General features: G+C 31.8%; 1 protein-coding gene and 1 long non-coding RNA gene across 3 annotated transcripts in view; one reads left to right on the forward strand and one right to left on the reverse strand.

Annotated features, from left to right (window-relative positions):
• The window catches only part of LOC143199124 (otoferlin), a 131,990-nt gene that overhangs the window by 72,471 nt on the left and 33,954 nt on the right, over positions 1-25,565 (reverse strand). For both annotated transcript variants that reach the window (XM_076408876.1, XM_076408878.1), the window contains exons 4-5: positions 9,684-9,965; positions 6,632-6,837 (exon numbers count right to left, since the gene is read on the reverse strand). In XM_076408876.1, the coding sequence (XP_076264991.1) occupies positions 6,632-6,837; positions 9,684-9,965 (488 nt within the window). The remainder of the gene's footprint in view (positions 1-6,631; positions 6,838-9,683; positions 9,966-25,565) is intronic.
• LOC143199133 (uncharacterized) lies at positions 17,493-17,891 on the forward strand. The gene is made up of 2 exons (XR_013006363.1): positions 17,493-17,619; positions 17,696-17,891. It is a non-coding gene; the product is annotated as an uncharacterized LOC143199133 (long non-coding RNA).

Genomic DNA, 25,565 nt, shown 5'->3' on the forward strand with positions numbered 1-25,565 from the left:
TTTGTAAGTATGTATTAACTTTAGATTAATTAAGTGACATAACAACTCAATTGAAAAGTCCCCGGTCTACCATATTAAAACACATTTTTTTGGAAAAATTAGTTTATTAAACGTTATTTGCTTCAAGGGTGATACACTGATTATAGCGACCCTAAACTTTTCGATACCATTTTCGTAGTACGATTTGTCCTTTGCTTCAAAATAGACCACAGTTTCGGCGATCACCTCTTCATTCGACGAAAATTTCTTCCCAGCGAGCATTCTTTTGAGATCTGAAAACAGCAAATAGTCGCTGGGGCTCAGATCTGGAGAATACGGTGGATCAGGAAGCAATTCGAAGTTCAATTCATGGATTTTTGCGATCGTTTTCACTGACTTGTCACACGGTGCATTGTCTTGGTGAAGCAGCACTTTCATTTTCTTCAAATGTGGCCATTTTTCGGAGATTTCGTCCTTCAAATGGTCCAATAACGCTATGTAATAGTTGCAATGAAAATTATTTCATGCGCATCCCAAAATACAAATGCCATAACCTTGCCAGCCGTCTGTTGCGTTTTCCCACGCTTTGTAGCGGGTTCATCGTGTGCAGTCCAGTCGGATGACTGTCGATTGGACTTCGGAGTGGAATTATGGAGCCATGTTTCATCCATTGTCACATATCGAAGCAACTCGGGTTTATTATGCTTGATCATCTTCAAACACTGCTTCGAATTATCAACTCGTCGTTGTTTTTGATAAAAAGTGAGCTCGCGCAGCATCCACTTTGCACAGAGCTTTCTCATACTCAAATATTCGTGAATGATTTAATGTATACGTTTAGTTAATATCTTTAGATATTTCATTCAATTACAATTTACGGTCATTCAAAATAATTTTGTAGATTTCCTTAAGTTTTCGTCGGTAACAACCTCTTTTGGGCGTCCACTGCGTGCACCGTCTTTGCTCATTTCATAATTCACCACGTCTAAACTTAGCATACCAATCCTTGATGGTTGATTTTCCTGGAACAGTGTCCGGAAGCTCATTAAGACCAGTTCACAAACTAATGATCCAAAAGCTGTCAAATTTATACACGCATCTTTTGAGGGTTAGGGATAACTAAAAAATATATGGATTTAATTCTAGTAGCGCCTTCTATGTGTCAGGCCGGGGACTTTTCAAGTGACCTGTTATTTTGGTCATTGGGACGCAAATATGTTAATTGGAATCAATAACAATATATCATGAGGTTCCTGTCGACTTGAATATCTAATTTTTATCTTCAAACATTAAGTTGACTTTTAGTTTAACTAAACCACTCAAAGTTAATCATTTGATTCCTCTAAATTATAATTGTTGATAACATTTAATAAACTCTAAAATGATATTCGTTAATCGTTAATATAGCTGTTATTGAATTTACCTTTCGCCACAAATTTAATCGACAATATTTGACCTTTGCTTAATTGAGCGTCAGATCGATTTAAATTGATTTATCTCGAGAGTTCATTCCATTCAACTTCCATTTGACTTCGTAGACGTAGCTTTTAATGCCTGTTAGAAGTGAGTGGATAATACGATTATTAAATCTATTTTAATAAAATTCTTAAATGCTAAATCAATTTTGAAATGAGGATTATTCGGATGGATTAGATAAATTCGTTTGGTACTGTTTAGGATATAATATTTATAAAGTTATTAGTATGAATATTATTATTTATTTTCTTTATTCTTATTTTATGAGTATTATATACAGTAGTATAAATATTTGATCGTTACTATATACCCCTCAGGATACTCGGATTTTCGGATACAGTTTCGATATTGTTCCCTATTATATTCAGGCAAATATTTTTTCGTCTTAATTTTTTTGTCGTTAATCAAACTCTCTAAAATATCTACCGTGTTTATTAACCAATTTAGTGTTTTCAGTAACATAGCACATAGCAAGTTATAAACAAATTTCGTTAAAACGTTTCAACAATTAACATTTATAAATATGGTTAAGAATAAATCGTAAAAATTGTTTATTGTTATATATTTTTTAAGCAATCAATTTTAAAATGCGGAGAATTATTTTATTTCTGGAAAATTGACTGGTATTTCTAATTTGTTGAATACCGTTATATTATTTTTGAGCTATAATATATTACTGGATATTCAAGCAATAAACTACATATTATCGAATAAGCTATATAAATGGAGTAAAAATAAAATCGACAAAGAAAACGTCGTTCCGGCCTTTTGTTTTTGACAGTTTTACCGAGTACATAAACGGAATAATAATCCCTGAACTTTTTTCTTCGGGCATTTAATGGACTAGTTTATATGACATTTTTATGGTACACGCTCTTATTAGATTTATATAACAAAGTTTGTAATAGCCACATTTAAGTTGTGTTTATTACTTTCCATTTAGTGTATTTTATTATTACTTATATATATATATATATATATATATATATATATATATATATATATATATATATATATATATATATATATATATATATATATATACTAGCGACCCGCCCCGCTTCGCACGGGTGCAATACTGATACTAAATTAAATACACTACAGAAAAAATTTGAACGTTGTATATAAAAACATAGCGGCCCGCTCCGACTTTGCACGGGCATAAAATATATATGCCTATGTCACTCAATGAAAACATGATTAAAATCGATCCAGTATTTTTGGTTCATTCATTACTGCCCTTGGCCTGCACGCATTAAATTTGGAGTAAAACAATTCCTCTTCCCCTATACTTACTATGAAGATTTCCTGCTATCTTTGGAATATCTAAATTCATACAATTTTTATTACATTACACATTTTTAAACGCAAATTTTAAATTTGTAATATCTCCGAAAATATTTGTTTAATTTACATGCTGTAAGGAACCATATTGATCTATATTAATTGCACACTGTATTTAAGGTACTTAATTCGATAAGGATTAATGCCGTATTGCTTAAAATAGCTTCGTAAATAAGCCATTTTCTCACGAAAAAAGTAAACAATAAAAATGGTTAATGTGGGTTATCCCTAAAAGATAAACATATACCATCGCGGACTTTTTTGTAGACCTTTTTATGGTGGACAATACTGTAGTACATTAATTTGATCTAACTCGTAGGGTTAGGCAGCGTTTTGGCTAATTGCTAAAATTAGCAATGTTGCCTTAGTATATTATGCATGTATTATACATATAAACCTTCCTCTTCTTAAAACAATTCCTCTTCCCTTATACTTACTATGAAGATTTCCTGCTATCTTTGGAATATCTAAATTCATACAATTTTTATTACATTACACATTTTTAAACGCAAATTTTAAATTTGTAATATCTCCGAAAATATTTGTTTAATTTACATGCTGTAAGGAACCATATTGATCTATATTAATTGCACACTGTATTTAAGGTACTTAATTCGATAAGGATTAATGCCGTATTGCTTAAAATAGCTTCGTAAATAAGCCATTTTCTCACGTAAAAAGTAAACAATAAAAATGGTTAATGTGGGTTATCCCTAAAAGATAAACATATACCATCGCGGACTTTTTTGTAGACCTTTTTATGGTGTACAATACTGTAGTACATTAATTTGATCTAACTCGTAGGGTTAGGCAGCGTTTTTGCTAATTGCTAAATAAGCCTAAAAAAATAGGTTAATTTACGACATCACGTTAGAAACCTCTAAAATTAGCAATGTTGCCTTAGTATATTATGCATGTATTATACATATAAACCTTCCTCTTGAATCACTCTATCTATTAAAAAAACCGCATCAAAATCCGTTGCGTAGTTTTAAAGATTTAAGCGCGCATAGGGATATAGGGACAGAAAAGGCGACTTTGTTTTATACTATGTAGTGATATATATATATATATATATATATATATATATATATATATATATATATATATATATATATATATATATATATATATATATATATATATATATATATATGTATAACTTGCTTGTTTTAGATCGATAGTTTAGTGGAGTTCTATAAATTTGACATCAACAGTATAACTAAAAATTAAATGTTATTTTGATATACTTTTATAATACCCTGTAATCTATTAAAACTAATTAAGATTATTTCCACAGAGGGGTATATAAATATATTTTATATAGCAGAGCAGAGGATGTTAAATATATTGGCATGCATTTAGACCGACACCTAATTTGCACTAAGCACATACGTGCAGAACAAAAACAACTTGGAAATTCAAGTTATCATTACATAACAGGGCATTAGTTAGATCTGTTTAGTCATACGAAATCCAACTATAAGGTACTTTCAGCAAGTGTAAAGTAGCTACCATGCAACGGTTCTAAATAGATGGTTCTGTAGATGTGTATAGATTAAAACTGTTAACGCCATCCGATTCATTAATCAAATGGTCATAGAGTAAGATTTAGAATTAGATATTTTTCACAGAAAATCACTTAATAAAGCAATTCCACATGTCACGTATATAAGAAATAGTTGTTGTTTGACTAGTGAAGATGGAGTAAGACACATGAAAAGAGATATTTGTTTGAATGATACATTTTTTAGACCCTTTTCAATTTAGTTGGGTACCACGATCTGAAGGGAGTATTTGTTTTCAGTAATTGCTACCATGTTATAAATTTTATCAAGAAAAAATTGTATTATAGCTTTGTCTTGATAGGATATTCATTTTATATGTGACCTTGTTATTCTGCAAGATCCTAGGATAAATGCAATGCGACATTTATTAATTGGATATTAAGAAAATATCAAGTTTTAGTGTTTAATATTAAGCGTTTCGATTTAAAATGGGATATATTATAATTTTTAACATGTTTTTAACCCTTTATGTTATGATAAAATTAACACGATATATAAAATCATTCTATTCTACTGGTTGCAAATTCCAATTTCACCTGCCATAAAGTCGCGTTTTATAACGTTCATTTAAATATATCATTATTTAAACGATTTATTATAGCGGTTAGGTTAGATTACAAACAAATTTGGTTATGTGGAAACTTGAAATTTAACTAAGTTTACACAAGATATGAATATCGCAAGTTACAATACGGAAATTTCGTGTAATATGAAAAGACGGCTTGTACACTAGCAATTCCATTATATACAGATAACCAACCAAATTCGTAAATTATTAATTAAGTTCCTAACTTGTGAATATTGCAAGATACAAGATTAGGAGTGGTTATGAAAGTTACTCCTAACATACCCTATATGTAGACACAATTCCACTATAAAGGCAATATGAGTAAATTTTCCCAGAAGATATTATACAAATGAATTTATAGTTTAGTATAATTTTCTTCAAATTCATTACACTTGTTGCATTTATCCTCTTGTTTGTGGATCGTATTTCTGTAGTGGATTTTTGATGATTCTTAAAATACCTCTCGTAAGCTAGGAAAAGCTTTCTTAAAACGTGATACAAGTCAGAAATTAGATAATTAAATCTGATGAATAGGCTGGTTTATCACGTTAAATCATAGGTTAATAATCAGTTTTTAACAATTATTTTTTGATAACTCAACGTGTTTTTTGCCATTTTTCATCATTTTTGCATATAATTGGATCATAAGTATGGATTAACAATCTAAATATTTTGTTTTATTAGTTTGGAAATAGAAACAAAAATAATAGCATCCAAAGAATTAATGTTTTTTTAAATTAATATTTTCTGGTTTTAAGGGGTCTATGGTTTTATGGTTTATACACGTAATATTTGTATTTATAGTAATGAAACTACACTGAATATGCTTTTAATCATTTTAATAATTGCAATTATATTGAGTTTTTTTAGCTCTTTTAGTCACTTTCGTCCAATAAAATTTTAACCCTATTTGATTTGGAAAAAAATCTGTAATGAAAATTTGATAATAAACCTTGATTATCTAACTAATGGTACTTAATTAATACGCTAAAGACATGTAACGTGTCAACTAATTTGTAAATTACTTTATAAGTCATGTTATTGTTTGGTAAAGAACAAAAATTATTGGTTGATCTTCTGTCTAGAGAAATTTAGTCATAAAAGAAAAATGTTAATAACATAACTATAATAAATATCATGCTGCTTTTTGTAGGTAGACTGTAGGTATTACAACATGTGAATTTTGTATACATAAAACTACAATGATTTCTGAATGTAAAGCCAAAAACACGACAAAACTCTTTAATTTTCTCTGTTTACCAGACATAGTTCTGTTTTTTTCTGGAACTCTTTTTAGTCAATTGAGTTGATACAATGAAGAACTCATTTAATTTGTGGTAATGTTAACATGTTAATTTTGGAAATGAGAAGATCATTTAAACATTCAATAAAAAATGCAATAAGAGGTACTATATCTAAAATGCAATTTTGTATATATACAAAAATATTGCTATAACCAAAAACAGTGAGACACATATATCGTGCTGCTTATTTCATAACTTTCTCTCAGATCAATTGCTCCTGTTTTAAATTAGTTAAAATTGACTCATAACCATGAATAATAATATCACGAATGATATAAATTGGTTGGTTAATTGCTATATAATTAATTTTAGTGATTACGCACGTTATACCTTAGGTAAGACATAATAACTACAAGATTAAACATATAAAATAAATGTTCAATCAATGTTACCTAGAATTTCGTCGTTTCTCCACCATTATTTGATTCTCTCCATTTGAGTTTATCGATGTGTCACTTCCGGCCCTTGATATAGGAGCGGATTCCACGTCGGAATTTCTCGAGTTCCTTCCCGATTCACCTCCTCGAATCAGAGACGCCAGCTCGTCTTCAGTATTGCTATCTTTCGGTGGCCTCTGTTTTCCAAATCTTATTAGGCTCTGTAACAAATAGCTCGTGTCTTACATATACTATAGACCACAATAGTTATCTAATATTAGAATGGACAGGAAACATTATTTAGTCTATATGCCGGAAAAATATATCGAACGGAGGGAAAATATGTATTTTCCGTAAAGTTTACTTTCCAATTTATTTTATGTTGTTTGTCGTTCAGAATAATCCAGTATTTTTCTTTCTATATGATTGTTTACTTACAGTTTATGCAAGTGTATGATACATAGCAGCATAATAATAATGTGTCCTCCTAAACATCCTCGAAAAATATGACATTACTTAGAACTTAAAAGAAATGACTATTTAATGTGAAAACTGAATTTTATACTGAATATGCCTAAATCTTAAAAGACACCTAAAAAGGTTAGTTATTAATAAAAATGGTAATTTTCTACAACTGTCTCCATCTTTCTGGCAACACTGCAAATAATGGTTTTGGTTTGATAGTCATAGATAGTCAGTAGTCAATGATAGTCATAGTCATCATTATTTGATCACTTTTTCAGCACCTGGAAACCATATGCCATCCAAGTCATCCATCTAAACAAATGGTAATTAGAAATTATTCCGGCATTAGAATACATATTCTTGTTGTTTCGTTCAAATATAAACTGTGAAATTGTAACTGGATATTTCACGTTTTTTTATAGTTTTTTAAGTAGTTGTCATAGTAAGGCTTGTGATGTAATTGGATTGATTCATTTCTATAATGCATTGTTTTTGGGAACCATTTTTGTGTTATTTTTGTGTATCTAACATAGCTAAGAAGCACGTATAACTTTTTTTACGTTTTTACGTTTCGTTATTATCAATATTAGTTCTCTATAATGTATCCTCGATTTAGGAAATTGTGTACTCGGGCGTACAGAAGGTACATATATTGCTTTCATTTATTAAAAATCCTTCGAGCTCTTTTAAAAAATGTGTAGATCATGTTAGCCCAAATTACTGATGATGATGGTGAATTGAGGTGATTAAATGTATTAAGATCTGTTACGACTAATTACTCTGTAGACGAACAGGATGAAGGTAATTTTACATAGTTAAGACGGTATCTCATGCTTTTCTGTTGGTAGATCTTTTATTCTGGTCTTCAAGTTTACTATGTCAATAGTATTACACTAATTTTGACAGATATTTTAAAAAAAAGTATGAATTTTTAACATCTTCATTGCACAATAACATAAAAAAACAAAAAATATAACTCTAATATTGCCTGTAAGAGTTATTTGTGTTCATTAAGTTAACATTAACATTTAAACAAATGAAGCTTAGTTCTGGGGATTTCCCTGATGCTATTTCAGTAACGTAGATAGAAAAAGCAATATCGATAACATCGGTACCGCATACATTCTTCCATCATCACATACTGGTATTTCGCGTTGTATGCAAGAATATATTCAAGACGCTATTACTCGACTAGATCTGTTCATAGCATTTACGTGCAAAATTTTTATAGTTTTCAGGCCAAACATCAAAGCATCATCATGATATTACTGCACATGTGTTCAAACGAAAATTGAAATCGTTGATAAACTTTATTAGACATCACTCGGTATAAAAAATTATGTTTGAACATGAGGTTTGCTAGCATTTATATAGCTTAATTAAAATAACAGTGAACTCACATCATCACGATGTAGAATGTATTGTCTATCCTAGATTGGAAATTCGTTTTAAAATGAGACATTATTTTTCTTTCTAATTTTTTTTAATTAAAAAGGGATATTATGATGCCTGATACGTCCGAACATGTAACGAAATCAGCCTCTAAAATCCGCTGGATTGTCAAAGGTTCTTGAAAACATTAGTGATGATAATTAGAGATTGTAAACCGACAAACGTCAATTTGATGCTGTGCTTGTTTTGCTAAATTTCAAATCGTTGTTTAATATTTGGTGGTTATTCTAATCGAAAATGTCGAAGTCTAGAAATCACGCCTAGAACTTTATCACATAGATGGCGTGGAAAAAAGTCCAATGTAAATATAATTAAATAACTCTAACCTACAAATTATTGTGGCTGTATAATTAACTGTAATTAGTAGATGTACTATAATGTTAAAATAAATTATATTTGATAACATTTTTGTTCATTTACTTTATTTAAATTAGAATTTTGTTGTATGTCAAGACCAAACTCAACTAAAACACAGAATTGATGAGGCAACATTGCCATGTTTTAATGTCACAAATTTAAATGACGTATGTACAAAATAACTTTGAACACACTATATATTGCTTTTGTTTTGATCGATTGTTATTTTATAAATTTGGTTTGGAATTTAAAATTTGTTTTTAATTTATATTTTATTATTCCTTAAATATGACAACTGGGATTAATTACACGATACCATTGTAATACGTGACAAATCTGTATAAACTCTGTTTAAAAATCAATCAAATGCCTGCCTAACAAATATTTTTGTTTACATTTGCCCATAATGGAAATTTAAAATGATTGTTTTAAATTAACATCAGCTGGGTCACATTACACCAGCAATAGTCAGTCCTAGTGGTTAGTCAAGAAACGTATTGAAACTATAAGCGGTAAATTTTAATTCCACGTCTCATATCAGTTTTTGAAAACCATTTCGTTTACGCTCTATAAATATATTTACCGGCATTAAATAATAACTTATACCTGGGATCCGTATCTTAACCCAATTAAGTATAAAAAAAACTTTCCTCCGTAAAAGGACACTTTGTATTCCCGCCTCGTCCGAAACCGAACGACAATAAAAAATTCATACTTGACTCGAACACAATAAAAAAGGACTCGAATTTATATACGGTACATCCATCAGAAAAAAAGGAACCGTAAAACCCACCTTTACACTTTTAAGTGTCGACCTTTTCCTTTCCGTGAGGACCTTGTCAGGTGTCGAAATCGTCGTTCCACGCCTCAGGGTGGGCCTTTTGTTGGGGGACGGCACGATCGGCTCGTCCATCAGTTGTTCGGAGAGGAGGTTGCGCTCGATGTTGGCGATGTTCTGCTCGATGTCGATCAGAACTTGTTGGTCGTCCTCCAGTATGTCGAAGGCGGAACTTCCCGTGAAGGAAGCCAACGATGCGTCAGGTAACGAGTAAAGAACCGTAAACTCTACTGTGCCCTGAAAATAAAAAAATAATACTAAAAAAAATAAACTGAGTAGTGTTTCAATGATTTTGTAATTTATATTTGTCTTTTACTTAAGATTAATAGAGTTCTCTTGCTGTGTATAAAATAAAACAATATTATTTTGTTTGTAATTATTAGATTTTTGCATGCATCTATTGCCGTATATCAGCGATGTATATTGCTTAAAAGACCTAACCTTAGGGACGGCTCCTGATAAAAATTTTATGGTTTTACCTATTTTTTATAAATTTAGTCCATCCTACGTTTTTTTCTATTCGCTAATTTGGTAATCACTTTGTAAGTTTTTTAACGCTTTAATGGGTGTACAATATAAAAGGATACAACAGTTCGGTTATAATCTAATGGGGACGGCGACAGACATAAAGAATATAGTGTATATATAAAATAACAAATTAATAAATAAATAAAATTAATAACACAAACAGAGAGGTTAAAAGAATAACTAGAGTATATACAATTTTAAAATAAACACAAATACAGGACTACAAACACAACCATAACGAAGCAGTGGCTTAAATTCAGTCGATTCAAAGCTACGGCAAGGTGACGAAATTAAGGAATGCGAAAAGAGGAGAAAAAAATCAGCTTTAACCTCAAAGTACCTGTTGAGGTTGACCTCCTGACTCAACGACTTTGGACATAGCTATTTGTAAAAGAAGATACGAATTGTATAAGGTCGGTATGGATACAAACATCCGTGATGGGGAGGGGAGATAAGGCTGTCGATTTAGCCGCACTATCCGCGCGCTTATTTCCCGGTATACCAACGTGAGAAGGGATCCACATTAAACTTGTCATGACCCCATTCAGATAGAGTGTACGGATAACTGACAGTGAGTAGGTGACCAGAGGATGGCTGAACTTCTGTTCCAGGAAACAATCGAGAGCATTTCGGGAGTTGGTTAGGATTAACCACTCTTTAAAGGTTTGTGTGGAGATGTACGATAATGCTTTGAATATCGCGAAGAGTTCAGCGATCAATACTGAACCCTGTTCAGGGAGCTTGAAAAGGAATGCCCGGTTGTCCATCACAAATGCACTGCCAAGACATCTGCGAGATTTGGAGCCATCGGTATATATGTGCTTGCGTACAGGTTAAGAGTGAAGAAGTTTATAGAACTTCGACCGAATAATGTATGGACAATATTCTTTTTTATAAAATTGACATATTGGTATGATTATGAAGGGGGTAGTGAAGGTCCAAGGGGAAAAATTGGGATAGTGGACAAGGAGGGGATGCAACAAGCCAATTCCAGCCATGGACAGAAGATCTGCGATTATGTGAGAGGTACGACTGGAGTAGCTAGGGATAAGACGGTCCAGGACGGGTGGATGACTCCAAGTGGAGGTCAAGTTTACGGAAGATGGCAGAGCAAGCGATCTCTCAGCGAACTTCAGTGAAAGTAAATCCCTACGATAAGAAAGTGGTGCGGTGGATGTAAAACTGAACAAGTTAATTGCAGGGGAGTATAGAAAGGCACTCAGTGATATTCTGAGTGCAGTATTTTGAATGGCGTCTAGGGATTGTTGGATTTGGAAGCGGAGAAGAGTATGGAGCCATAGTCTAGCTTAGGAAGGATTATAGAGAAATCACTTTTGAGTATAGTTTCCTGGTCTACACCCGTGTGCCGATTAGATAGCCAACACAGAATTTGCATGTCTCTGCAACACCTAGCTTTAAGTTCGTTGATGTGATGCTTCCAGGACAGCCGGCAGTCGAAAATGAGTCCCAGGAACCTTATACGGTCAACAGTTTTGATTGGATTTTCATTAAGAGAGCAGAAGGACACGGGTACAGTTATGCCTTCGACAGAAACAGGTCACAGAGGACTTTGAATGTCGTCCGCAAAAAATCTGTTGAAAGATCTGTTGCTGAGGAAATTCTTCACAAAGTCCAGGATATTACATAGAAGTAGTGTAGATTGGTGATTATCAAAGACCTATTGACTCTTTCAAATACGTTTTGTAAATCCAGTGATAGTGCCAATAGGTATTTTCTGTCGGAGTAAGCATTTATTATATCATTCTCTAAGCCCACCAAATACTTTATTACAAATGGTCGGTGAGGGAAATGGGGCGATAGCGACCCTTCTTCCATATTGGGATTAGGATAGAGTGGGACCAGAAGGGTGGAAAGGAACCGACTGACCAAATCTCATTATAAATGTTTAAAAGGCTGGAGAGGGCTTGGGGAGAGAAATTCTTTATCACTTTGTAATTAAAATTGTCTATTACTAGATATATTTTTCAATAGATTGCATGGAAGAGCTGTTAAACGATATTCGATTATTTTATTTGTGAGAACCGTTTTGATGCGTTTTGGTGTTGAGAGACACCTTTCGGCTTCTAATGTTGTCGTGGAAGTTATCGTAATCGGTTTTTATCCAGCGTGGGATAAAAGAAACATACGAAAGTGAGTTTATCCACAAAAAATTTAAAGCAAATAGTAACGCAACTACTAGATGTTCTTTGAAATGAAATCAATCTTTTGCACAATTAATTATAACATGACACACCTCTAAAGCAGAAATCCGATGATCAAATTTACTGTTACCGGGACGATGGAATTTTTTTTATGGTGGCTCATGACTTATTATATCTGATGCTTCACTAATGAACATCTACGTGGGGCATCACATGATGGGAAAATATTAGCCATAGCCATAAATATTATATGGATTGGATCTAAAGTTTAACGTGGGCTCCGAACCAAGGTCCTCGGCATTAAACCAACCGAGTGGCGAGTGACCAACTTTAGAAATAATCCCCAGAAGACATTCGGTGTTACCCAGCCTGGTTACTGGCGTGGCTGGGATCATTTTCCTTGTCATTTTCTACACTCTTACCTAGGACATTCACAAATATTAAACAATTACAAACAAAAATTAAATTTACGTCCATAACCCAGCAGGATTCGAACCCGCGGCTATCGCAACAGTAGGTGGACCACTGCGCCACCAAGCCGGCAAAATTGAAGATCACTTAATGTACGGCGAATAGAGGTCAATAAAAAAAGAAATACAGGGAATAGGGCACAAGAGATCGTTGGAGCGCCGTTGGGATCCTTCTGTTAACAATTTTGTTTCGATGGCCAAAAATACACATACACATACACACTTGTTTGATTGTACAAGCAGCTTAACACATAATCAAATTTAAGTGATGCACATAACAATGTACACAGTGAGTAAAGGGATACTTTTTAAATTAATTCTTGAACCTGCAATAATTTTTTTTATATCAATAACCCAAGTTTTGCAATTATTCACTTACAGATAGGTCATAAATATTACTTAATTACCATGTAGTAACATTCCTATATACTGAGTAATATAATTATAAATAACTTGTCTTTATTAATTATGAAATAGTGGAAATCTACAAGTTATATCTGCTTCTAAAAATAAGTAGTTAATAATTGCAGCTTTACCTAAATTATTATTCAGTTAAGGTAATTTTAACAAAGTGGGTCTGTTTAAGATGTAGACAATAGAGGCACGATTACACGCATCGTGCCTTTGGACTTTTTCCTCAGCTTTCTAGCCTTACTAAACATATTTTAGGTGAAAAGAAACAAAAGGTAATGCGATCTTTTCAACGATCTGTACAGAAAAAAAAGTTGAAATGAAAATTACTTTACCACAATCTCCCTTTTGATATAAATCTCCATTGTTTTGCGTATCTACATTTATGAATCATGGCAACCTTTAATAACGCACAGAATAATTTAGTTGCATTTTAATAAACTAGACCAATATATTTCTTAAAAATATACGTAATAGAAAAGTTTAACTAATTGTTTATTACACGCACATTAAATGTTATAATGTTGATATTGATTTTTGATTATACGAGTCACAATTTTGACTTACATGCTGTAAACATTTTTTTTTATTATTTAATTAATATATTGTTATTAGTCGTTTCCGTCCAACCTACAATTTGTCTTTATGATAACTTAAATCTAGATATATAACTAGGAGGACCCATCGGCCCTATCTCAGTTTCTGGTGAAATAATGCTTATACATGTTACTGCTGAATTTTTTAATATATGCAGCTCACTACACAACACTACACTAGATCAGATGGTTTGATTCTTTTGAGTTTGTGTCCTGTTCTGGTGGTGTCCAATAATTGCAATATTTCAATATTCGTGTGAGAATGGAGTCTTTCCTCATGCCCCTTGCAATTCTTTCCATTTCTTGACTGACTGCGGGTATCTAAAGGTCTCGATCTAGGTAATCAGTCCCACAGTATTTGGGTGCACCAACAATACCTCTCAGGACTTTGTTCTGAAAAATTTGTATTATATTTATGTCACTCTTTGCAGAACATCCCCATAATTGAACTCCGTATGTCCATATAGGTTTCAGTATTTGCTTATGTAATAGCAATTTATTATGTACTGATAATTGTAATTTTCTCCCAATTAGCCAGTACATTTTCCTATATTTCAATTCCAGTCCTTTTCTTTCCTTCTTTATATGTTCCTTCCAGCAAAGTTTTGATCAAGATTCATTTCGAGATATTTAGCGTTGTTGCTATATGGAATGTTAGTATTATTTAATGTTATGGGTGCTCTAGCTTCTTTTATTGTAGAGTAAGCTTCTTCTTGTTTGACTCTAAACATTCTCGTCGTAATGTATGATTTTAATAGTTCGGTGTGTTGTTTTGGTAGCATTTTCTGTAGTTTATGAACAAGGCCTTCATGCCAAACCTTATCGAAGGCTTGTTTTACAGCTAAAAATATAGCTGAACATATTTTTTTATTTTCGTAAGCTTTTTTAATAACATCTGTTATTCTGTGGACCTGGTCAACCAAAACTGGTGTGTTGGTATTAGGTTTTTTTCTCTCTATGATCGGTTTTATTCTTTTCAACAGGAGTTTTTCAAAAACATTAGATATTACTGACAGCAGTGATATAGGTCTATAGGCTTTTATTTCGTTTACGTAAAAACTTTAATAGCTTCCACAAATGTGATGTATTATTTACTTGCGTCTAATTTATGCCAGCAAGTCCTTATGTTTGGCATGAATCTTGATCCGGCAATGCTTTTAGTTCTTCATTTTCAATTTTTTTGTTAACTAGTGTCAAGTTATCAAAACAATCATTAATTCTTTCGCATTCGCAAAGACCGAAAAAGTTTATTGTGAGTTATCCAAGAGTATGTATGTCCGTATTATATCGTAAAGGAAATTCGTTGTTAAAAATAATTAAACATAGCAGTGTACTTTAAAAATTTGTTAATAACAGGTCAACTGAAAAGTACCCGGCCTATCATAGTAAAACATATTTTTTGGCAAAATTCGTTTTTTTATTCAACATAATTCCCTTCAAGGATGATCCAATGATTATAACGACCCTCTAACTTTTCGACGCCATTTTTGTAGTACGATTTGTCCTTTGCTTCAAAATGGGCTTCAGCTTTCGCGATTACCTCTTCATTCGACGAAAATGTCTTCCCAGCGAGCATTCTTTTGAGATCTGAGAACAGGAAATTGTCGCTGGGAGTTAGATCTGGATAATACGGTGGACGAGGAAGCAATTCGAAGCCCAATTCATGGATTCTCGACACGGTGCATTGTCTTAGTGATGCGGCACTTTCTTTTTCTTCAAATGCGGCCGTATTTCCCCGATTTTCTTCTTCAAAGGGTCCAATAACGCTATGTAATAGTCGCTGTTAATGGTCCTTCCCTTTTCAAGCTAGTCAATGAAAATTATTCCATGCGCATACCAAAATATAGACTCTGTAACCTTGCCAGCCGACTGTTGCATTTTCGCACGGTTTGGAGCGGGTTCATCGTGTGCAGTCCACTCGGATGACTGTCGATTGGACTTCGGAGTGAAATGATGGAGCAATGTTTCATCCATTGTCACGTATTATCCATTGTACGTACAGCTGATATCTTTAGAGATTCTGCTATTTAATTCAATTTCAATTTACGATCACTCAAAATTATTTTGTCGATTTTTTAAATGTTTTCGTTGGTAACAACATCTTTTGGGCGTCCACTGCGTTTACCGTCTTCGGTGCTCATGTCACCACGTCTAAACTTAGCATACCAATCTTTGATGAGGATTTTCATGAGGCAGTGTCCGGAAACTCGGCATCAAGCCAAGTTTTTGCTTCAATTGTATTTTTTCCCTTCAAAAAGGAATATTTTATTAACACGCGAAATTCCTTTTTATACTTTTTTTCACAATAAAAAAAGTTGCTTCACTCAATATGGTATAATTCACAAACTAATGATCCGACATCTGTCAATTTTATACACGCATCTTTTGATGGTTAAGGCTAACTAAAAATCATATGGATTTAATTCTAGTAGCGCCATCTATGGGTCAGGCCTCTGCCTTTTGGATTGACCTGTTACATTGTCTGTATTGTAATGCTTACAAGTAAGTGACAGAAAATTAGAAACATTAAAATTTTTAACAAATAATATAATGGCTAAAAGACCGAATCGTTTAGACTTGTGCTTGTGACTACAATTTATTACTGGTGTTTTTATTAAAGTATAATCGATTTTCGTACTTTAAAACTTTCTTTATTAAAAAAGCTTTAGTCGATTATTTTTCTTCAAGACAAAACAACATTAAATTTTATTTAATGTACTTTCATATATATAAAACATGATTGTTTCATATAAAAATAGCTCTTGAAGATTATAGCAATTTCTTTAATGTTTTTTTTAGTCATTATAAAAATGTCGTAAAATGTTTTTTTCCACATTCCCCAAATCATTATGTTTCTTATATATTTTTTTCTTATATGTTTCTTATTATATGAAATCTGCCTCGATATAATTACCAAGAAACACGCATAAAGTACTTTATTATGTACTAGTTTTTATTATTAACATCTCATTGTGTTGTACATTAGGTGTAATTAGTATATAAAATTGATTCAGAGGATCGTTTGAAAAAAGTGCGTAAAGTATTGATATATTTTATATTTTTAATTTAATGTACAAACTACAGATGGAAAGTTATTTTCGAATATCACATTTGAATATTTGAGCTACAACCTACAAGTATTTTATGAGATATTTAATTGTATAGTTGAGATGTGAATGAAAGTCTGACGAGAAAATCAGCTTGAAGGTTGCAAAAATTATTTTCATCGACGAAATTATGCAGAACGATCTTTCAAAAGTTAGAAAAAAAAATTGCTAGAGAGAGAGAATTGAAAGAGAATTTCCAGTTCGTGATATTAATTATTTAATTTTACTATACATAATTACATATTATTTAATTTCTATTCCAGAAATTCATGACTGTTTAAACATAACAACTTTTTTTGAAAAATTTTTACTGTAGATAAATTGGTAAACAGTTTTCTTCAAATTTTGATTTTAAAAGAGATTTTTTAGAGCAAAAGATTATGGATCTAACAGTGAAAGAGCATTGCTCGTTCAAGATGCAATTGTTAAAAGTAATTGAAATAGTAAATCTTGCATTAAAGTTTATATAAATAATTGAATTGAAATATATAATATGTGTACATTCCCAGATCTCTTGCACTAATCTATGGAAAAGGAAAATATGGTTACAAATTGAACATTGGTATTAGCTGTTGTTCAGTTTACGTTAGAATTTTAAAAAATCAGAAGAATTAGGAGTAAGTAAAAATATAGTTTTTTATTCAGAAGGTAAGAGGTTTGAAAATCAAAATTATAGCATTTGTTTCTCTATAGAGAAAGAGATACATTTGTGACAGACAGTACAACACCAAAAATAATAATAATGAAGTGTATATGTAGTAATATTGTAAGCAGTAATTGTTACATTTTTTTTTATTATTTTACTATTGTTATTATGTTATATAATTAAATGTTATTTAACGGCACTAGGATTGTATTTGAATTCATTAGTAAATTATTTTATATCTTATTTTTTATTTATTATTAAAATTGCGTACAATACTTAATTTAACCAAAAATCTACCTCATTTTAAATGTATCATTATATTAATGATTCTTTTCATATTTGTTTTACATAAAATAATAATTAGCATATTAAACAAAATTCTTTTGTGTTTTGAAACTATTTCATTGAAGTGTTAACTTAACATAAATAAAATATTTTCTAAAATTTTATTTTCTTAAATTTTTTTTATGTATATTTTTAAGTCCCCTTTTACCAACCATGGGTTTATCTGGACTGGGCCTAAAGTTTAACGTGGGCTCCGAACCACGGTCCTCAGCATTAAGCCTACCGACTGGCGAGTGAACAACTTTAGAAATCATCCCAGAAGGCATCCGGTCTTACCCAGCCTGGTTACTGACGTGACTGGGATCATTTTCCTTGTCGGATTTTACACTCTTGCCTAGAACATTCACAAATTTTATTTTTTAAATTTCTCGCCATAATATTCTTGCTTCGTGCGCTCTCTGGTGACTCAGACGTGCAAAATTTGTTTAATATTTTATATATAGAAAATCTCATTCTATATATCTTTGTTTTATGATGACTGTTTTGACATTAACGGCGACACGAATGTCAATAAAGAAGCCAACAGGTGATGCCTTATAGATCCATCAATAGTCATCAAGAAATTCGACACATTTCACAGTAGAAAACATCTAAAAAATGTGATTGGTAATTAATAAAACATTTTTGTCTTAAACGGCTTTCATTTGCATCTAAACGACTTCTCCGTTATTCCAATAAACTTTTCTGGGCTTGTTTGGGGAACTCTTTTTTTTTTCATTTCCCGTGAGCATTCATCTCGATTAAAGCATTCATAATTAATAACGTTAGCGGGCGCATTATTATCTCCCATCCAACCCCCACAGTCCTGAAAAAATACGAGCCTGGATGAGAGTAGTTCATTAAAAACGCGCAAATTGTTTCTGTTACTTTTTCACGCAGAAACGTACAATTGAGCGAATTCTATTTTTTCTCGTTAATATTTAAAAAAGCCCTCGAGTGGCTGGAAACCAGAAAGCGACCTTGGAAGGAAATATTACGATACATTGAGTGTTTTAAGCATTTTTAAATTCATTTTCTATAAATTTAATGGTCGGTAGTATATTTTCAGCAACAGTTTCATTCTATTTTAACAGCACTTTGCTGATCTCGCAGTATGCACTGCAATACTTTATGACCATAGATTCAGTATTATCCATTGTGTAAAAATTTGGATTCGCGCTATAGATTCACTTTTCATCACGAGTCACAATACGCCCCAGAAAACACTTCTTTTTCTACTTGGAAAGCAATGAAGAGACCATGTTGAAATGGATTGGAATAACAGTTCCAGTCAATCAGTGTGGTAGCCATTTTCCCTCCTTTTAGATCTCTACCATCGCCTGTAAACATCTAGAAAGAGTCAGATGCTGACGTATCAAGATAAGCTGTTTGAGAGTTTAACCTTAATTTTCGTCCAATAAATTTTACTTATAAACTGATTTTAGAATTTTGTTGCTCTTCAGGCTATTCTCTGTTAAGGACAGGTCTTTGTCTTTGTTAAAATTGACAAAATCACCTCTTTCAAAACATCCAAACTACTACAATCAAATAATTGAGATATGACAAAGTAGTAAAGCCACAAGGCTCTAATAGTGTTTGATGAATATCAGCAACATATTTTTTCGAATCAAACAACAAATATTAATGAATGCCCCAATAATGACAAGTCAAATGAAAAGTCCCCGGCCTACCATAGTAAAACACATTTTTTTTGCCAAAATTAGTTTTCTTTATTCAACCTAATTCCCTTCAAAGGTGATACACTGATTATAGTGACCCTCCAACTTCTCGATACCATTTTTGTAGTCCGATTTGTCCTTTGCTTTAAAATAGGCCTCAGTTTCGGCGATCACCTCTTCATTCAACGCAAATTTCTTCTCAGCGGGCATTCTTTTGATATCTAAGAACAGGAAATAGTCACTGGGGGCGAGATTTAGAGAATACGGTGGATGAGGAAGCAATTAGAAGCCCAATTCATGGATTTTTGATACGGAGCATAGTCTTGGTGAAGTAGTACTTTATTTTTCTTCAAAAGCGGTCGTTTTTCGGCTACTTCGTCCTTTAAGCGGTCCAATAACGCTATGTAATAGTCGCTGTTAATGGTCCTTCCTTTTTTAAGGTAGTCAATGTTGAATTTTTCCACGCTTTGGAGCAGGTTCATCGTGTATAGTCCACTCGGATGCCTGTCGATTGGACTTCGGAGCGAAATAATGGAGCCATGTTTCATCCATTGTCTCGTCGTTGTTTTTGGTCAAAAGTGAGCTCGCGCTGCACCCACTTTACACAGAGCTTTCTCATACCCAAATATTCGCGAATGATATGATGTACACGTTCAACTAATATTTTTAGAGTGGCTGCTATTTCATTCAATTTCAATTTACGGTAAGGAAGCGTAGCACGATGACCTCAAAATCAGATGGATTTAATATATCAGAATCTGATATATATATATATATATATATATATATATATATATATATATATATATATATATATATATATATAGATATATATATAGATATATATATATATATATATATATATATATATATATCTTAAACTGCAATGCTCATGCAAGAGATCTATGACTAGGGTGTAATTAAAAGCATGTATATTTTCTACTTCTAGTAGTTTATGGCTAGTGGACTTTGAGCATATTCAACTCAGTTTAGTTGGCCCTACAGCGTAAACTTAGGTATTTTTACTAGAACCCCACTAAGCTAAATCAATAAATACTTGGAATAACTGTTAAAATATTGTCATAACGTCACACTGATTTTCAGAACACATAGTATCAGTATTAAGAGTGATAAACTTATCTATCTAATGATGATTTTTGAGGCCAATGTATGTTAAGGATTCTTCTAAGTACATTAAAACTAAGAATTAATCTAAGAATTATACCTTACCTATAGGTATTGCACGTCATTGATATACTAAAAAAAGTTTTATCCTGAAAATCCCCTGAAACATTAGTGCAAGCCAAATAGACTCCAAATAGAGACGTATAAGTGTCTTCGCATATTCAAATTACACGAAGGTAACTAAACTTATATTTTACATGTGTTTCTGGATAAGAAATATATCAAAGAAAATCGAGTAACAATTATAAATTTAACAAATATTGTTATTAGGGTTATTCGTTTATTGTTCTAATGCAAAACCACTCGGACCGAATCCCATTTATGACATAATCTCGCTCTACACGAGCTTAAACCAGCCCGTTCCAGAAATCGAGAAAATTTGAATTGCTAAACGGATACGTATAAGAAATTACGGCATCTAGAGGTAGTCTAATTGGAAAGGAGCTTGCATAATTTAGCGGCTGACAAGAGATAAAGGTAAATTATTTCGGACCAGTATGGAACAAACATAAATTATAAATTCTATTTGGGGTAGTTGGAGAGCCGAAGGTATAACCCTGGGACATCAACGATTAAAAATTTTGAAAGGAGATGCTTACGTGCAACTTTATTTATTTTCCTTTTGTATTACTAATTGAATGATAACTATATATTCTTCTTTGAATTATTCAGTTTATAATTCAGTTTTTGAATTTTACGAAAATTAGGTTTCACTACCAGGACGGTTTTGAGATTCACTTGGTGAAATTGCAAAGAGCTGTTCATATATAGCTCTTCCTCTACTAAGAATCGGTCGAAACGGTCAATCATTAAACGTTGATTACATTCCATTAATACAAAATATATTGATATTTTTTAAATTAATTCCATCATAATTTAGATATGCTTAGTACAATCTTAAATTATAAGTGAATTTATTACTACTGTTCTGTTGTATTTCCATTAATAGGAAAAGTTCGACGGAAACCTTTTCGAAAACAATTTCTGGAGGATTTTGTCGCGTTAAGCGACACACCATGTTACATAGCTGGTGTAAAATTGAGAAATGCCGCATCCGTTCCTCTACTAAGAATCGGTCGAAACAGTCAATCGTTAAACGTTAATTACATTCCATTAATACAAAATATATTATATATATATATATATATAAATTATATATATATATATATATATATATATATATATATATATATATATAAATTTATATATATATATATATATATATATATATATATATAAATTATATATATATATATATATATATATATATATATATATATATATATATATAAATTTATATATATATATATATATATATATATATATATATATATATATAAATTTATATATATATATATATATATATATATATAAATTTAATAATTAAATCAAAACAGTTAAGTTCTGCGTGAAGGAAAACTGAATCAATTTATTGCCATTAGTAATTGTCGCTTAATATCAATTAAGAATATCGAGCGAACTTCATCCATTCATTTTAATAGTAAAATGGAAATAAAACCCCAATTAAACAACATCTTAAACTGTAAATTCACAGGAAATATCTCAAACATAAAATAAATTAACAGTAGCGAGGGTCATTTTATCCCGTTTTCAGAAAATCCTCAGCATTTTCCAGTCGTTTCCTCCTTTTACGGACGAATCGTATATCTCGAAACATAAAAAAAACACATCATTTAAAACTTGAACCATTTTTCCTCGGGTTCGCTCAGTTTGCAACGTTTATGCGACATCTCGAAGCAGACCCTTCCATCCAAGACCAAAAATTAAATTACAGGAAAAGTTCGACGGAAACCTTTTCGAAAACAATTTCTGGAGGATTTTGTCGCGTTAAGCGACACACCATGTTACATAGCTGGTGTAAAATTGAGAAATGCCGCATCGTTTGGTTTTATGATGATTGTATCCAAGCGAAGTTATGGCGGGGGGTATTTCGATTTGGACCGGATTAGGATTGTACTAAAAATGTATATACTGCAACAAAAAAAAAGTTTTTCCCTTTATTTGAGAAAGGATAATTATGCTTCAAGTAAAAAGAATAATTAACCTGACAGTTGCTTTATCATTACTATGTTGAAAAATTTTTCGATTATAGAACAACAGTTTTATAGGTGAAATAAAATAGATTGGAAATATATATTCTTATTCAAAATATTTTCACTACAACTAATAAGCTTACAAGATGCAACTTAGTATGCAACTACTAACAGTAATTAATTAATTTTTACATTAAATATGCTTAGTACAATCTTAATGTGTTCTAAAGCGATATATTGGATCACTTCGTAAATTAATTTGATTTCGAGGTCATCGTGCAGCTCTTCGTTGATTGGTTGGATGTTTAGTGCAACCCGATATTAGCACCCCATCAGTCCAAATTGGCTATGATTTTAAGTTAAGCCAAAAGATACTCTTTTCAACTAATCAATACAGTTGCGTGATTTTAAATCTGATCTGTTCTGTTTTTTGTCCAACGTGATGTTTCGCATTTAACCTACCATTAAGATAGATGCCGAGGAATGCAATTGACTCTGCTTGTTCTGTAAGTGACACAATTAGTTTATTTTGTGATTTCGCCGCAACGTAAAATTATCATGGACAGATTTTGAGCTATTAAGCGGTATTTTCCAGTCTCTAGTCTATTTGTAGATCTTTTTAACTGCTAATTGCACTTTTTCTAATAGCCTTAGGCGGAGATACATCTTTAACTACTAATAGTACATCATATTAAATAGTTAACATTATATCACCTGGAATTAAATAGAAACTTGCGAAAAACCTTACAAGAAGGAAGAACACAAAATAAGAAAAATTCAACAAGGCAACAAAGAAAATAAAGGAGATAATTAATAATCAACTAACCCCAGGAATACAGGTTTATTTATAGAATCTAACGCCAACTAATATTCTCTCTGGAAAATAACGACAAAAATTAAAAGTCCCCAACAGCATAATCCACTTATTAATCATAATTATAATATTTAGGGCAGGAACGATAAAGGAAAAGTTTTTTCTCAAAAAACTTTTTCTTTACTGATAAAACTGTACATCTAAAAAGGTATTTAATCCATTCCCGTTCGAGATATCCATAGATCTGTTATTTGTGTATCCATCATGTCTGCAATTTGTGATATGCAAAATTTTTGAGAAATTATCTCAACATTTCGGGTGTTCCCGTTTCGGTTATGTTGAACTGTTGTTGATATGTTGACTTTGAACTGAGAAACATGAAAAAAACGGTAGTGATTCTCCACTCCTAAATTTCAATATATTTTGTACCAAATACAAACAGGACGAGTATGGGAAGAATACGTCACGTTCCCAAATTAAAATTAATTTGGACTACTTAATCTAAAATCAAAATTAAACGCTTATGCATTATACAAGTTCATGTGGTTTAGTTCACTTCAATTTTCTGATTTCCTGCTTGTTGCCCAGTAGATGTATTGTTTTTACGTGGCTTTGATTTAGTAACATTATTTCATATTTTGAGACGAAATCTTAGATAACATTACAATACTATTTGACTTCAAGATCATCATGTAGTTTTTCGTTGATTACGTGCCGATAAGCATTAGTAATTAATTGAAGAAATTTGTTTTGACATAGTTGGATTGCTAGTTGATTTTGGGGAATCCTATATTTGAACCCCTTAGTTCCAAATAAGCTCCATAATATACTGATATACCATTATATTTTATTTTAGGTCAAGTTGGGAGTATCTTATCGACTAATCAGTACAATTGTTCGGTTTGGAGTTTGATAACATTGCATTATTTTACTATTTGGGAAAAATATTCCAAAGTAATCCGAAGATGTTCCTTAGGAATATAACTATTCATAAACCATTTCTTTTTGCCTATTCAAGCTGTAGAGGCCTTGAGGCATGTCGAATTTTACATAGTGGAATAACGGGCGGTGTGCAAGCAGCGCCAACTAGAATCCGATAACGAATAGCTGGCAACCGCGAGACGTTTATCTGGTATGTTATTGAAGGGTATTCCCAATCATTCAGTAACCGACCTTCGTTTGGTTTAGACATGCCACGATCGACAGCCCAAGCCTCGTCTTTTCCACATTTTTATATTATTTCAATAAATAACGGTCACATAATGTAGACACCACTGTTGAATTTCGTTTTATCTCCATTCACTGAGCTATAACAATTTCAACTAAAAATCTATTATAAACGCTACTTTAAATTAATACAAACTATTTCAATGTTTCAGCAGATTTGACACATTCTCATTTAAACTGTACTAAAGGCAAATCTAAAATTATTTATCTATTTATTTCCTTACAGTTTGATTTTATTTAAATAAAACATCAAGCAGAGTATCAAACCACAATATAAAGTTAAAATGGAATGTTATTTAAATTCTTAAAATTAAAGTAAACTAGCTGAATGTATCAACATATTTAATATTTTCTCTTTCTACCATATACAGTTTGAACTTAATCAATTTTCAATTAGAGGGTGAAATTTTCTTGATTATTTTAAAAAATTCGCTTCTCAATCGACAAACAAGTCCCGGATAAATTTTCTTGTTGGTTGGTTTATTTTGTCTGTGTCTCTCTTCAAACTCATGTCAGCTCTAAGAGGAGACCTTATAATGATGGAATCTAAGCCTCTAGTCGAATGAGGCTGTACGGCTATGCAAAAAGCGAAATTATACTGAAGGGATTTGGATTCTAATAAAATTATAAGTTT

The sequence above is a fragment of the Rhynchophorus ferrugineus genome, unplaced genomic scaffold, assembly GCF_030347505.1.
Source record: "Rhynchophorus ferrugineus isolate W39M unplaced genomic scaffold, kcgeb_rfMv2 rfM6, whole genome shotgun sequence".
NCBI classification, from domain to species: domain Eukaryota; kingdom Metazoa; phylum Arthropoda; class Insecta; order Coleoptera; family Curculionidae; genus Rhynchophorus; species Rhynchophorus ferrugineus.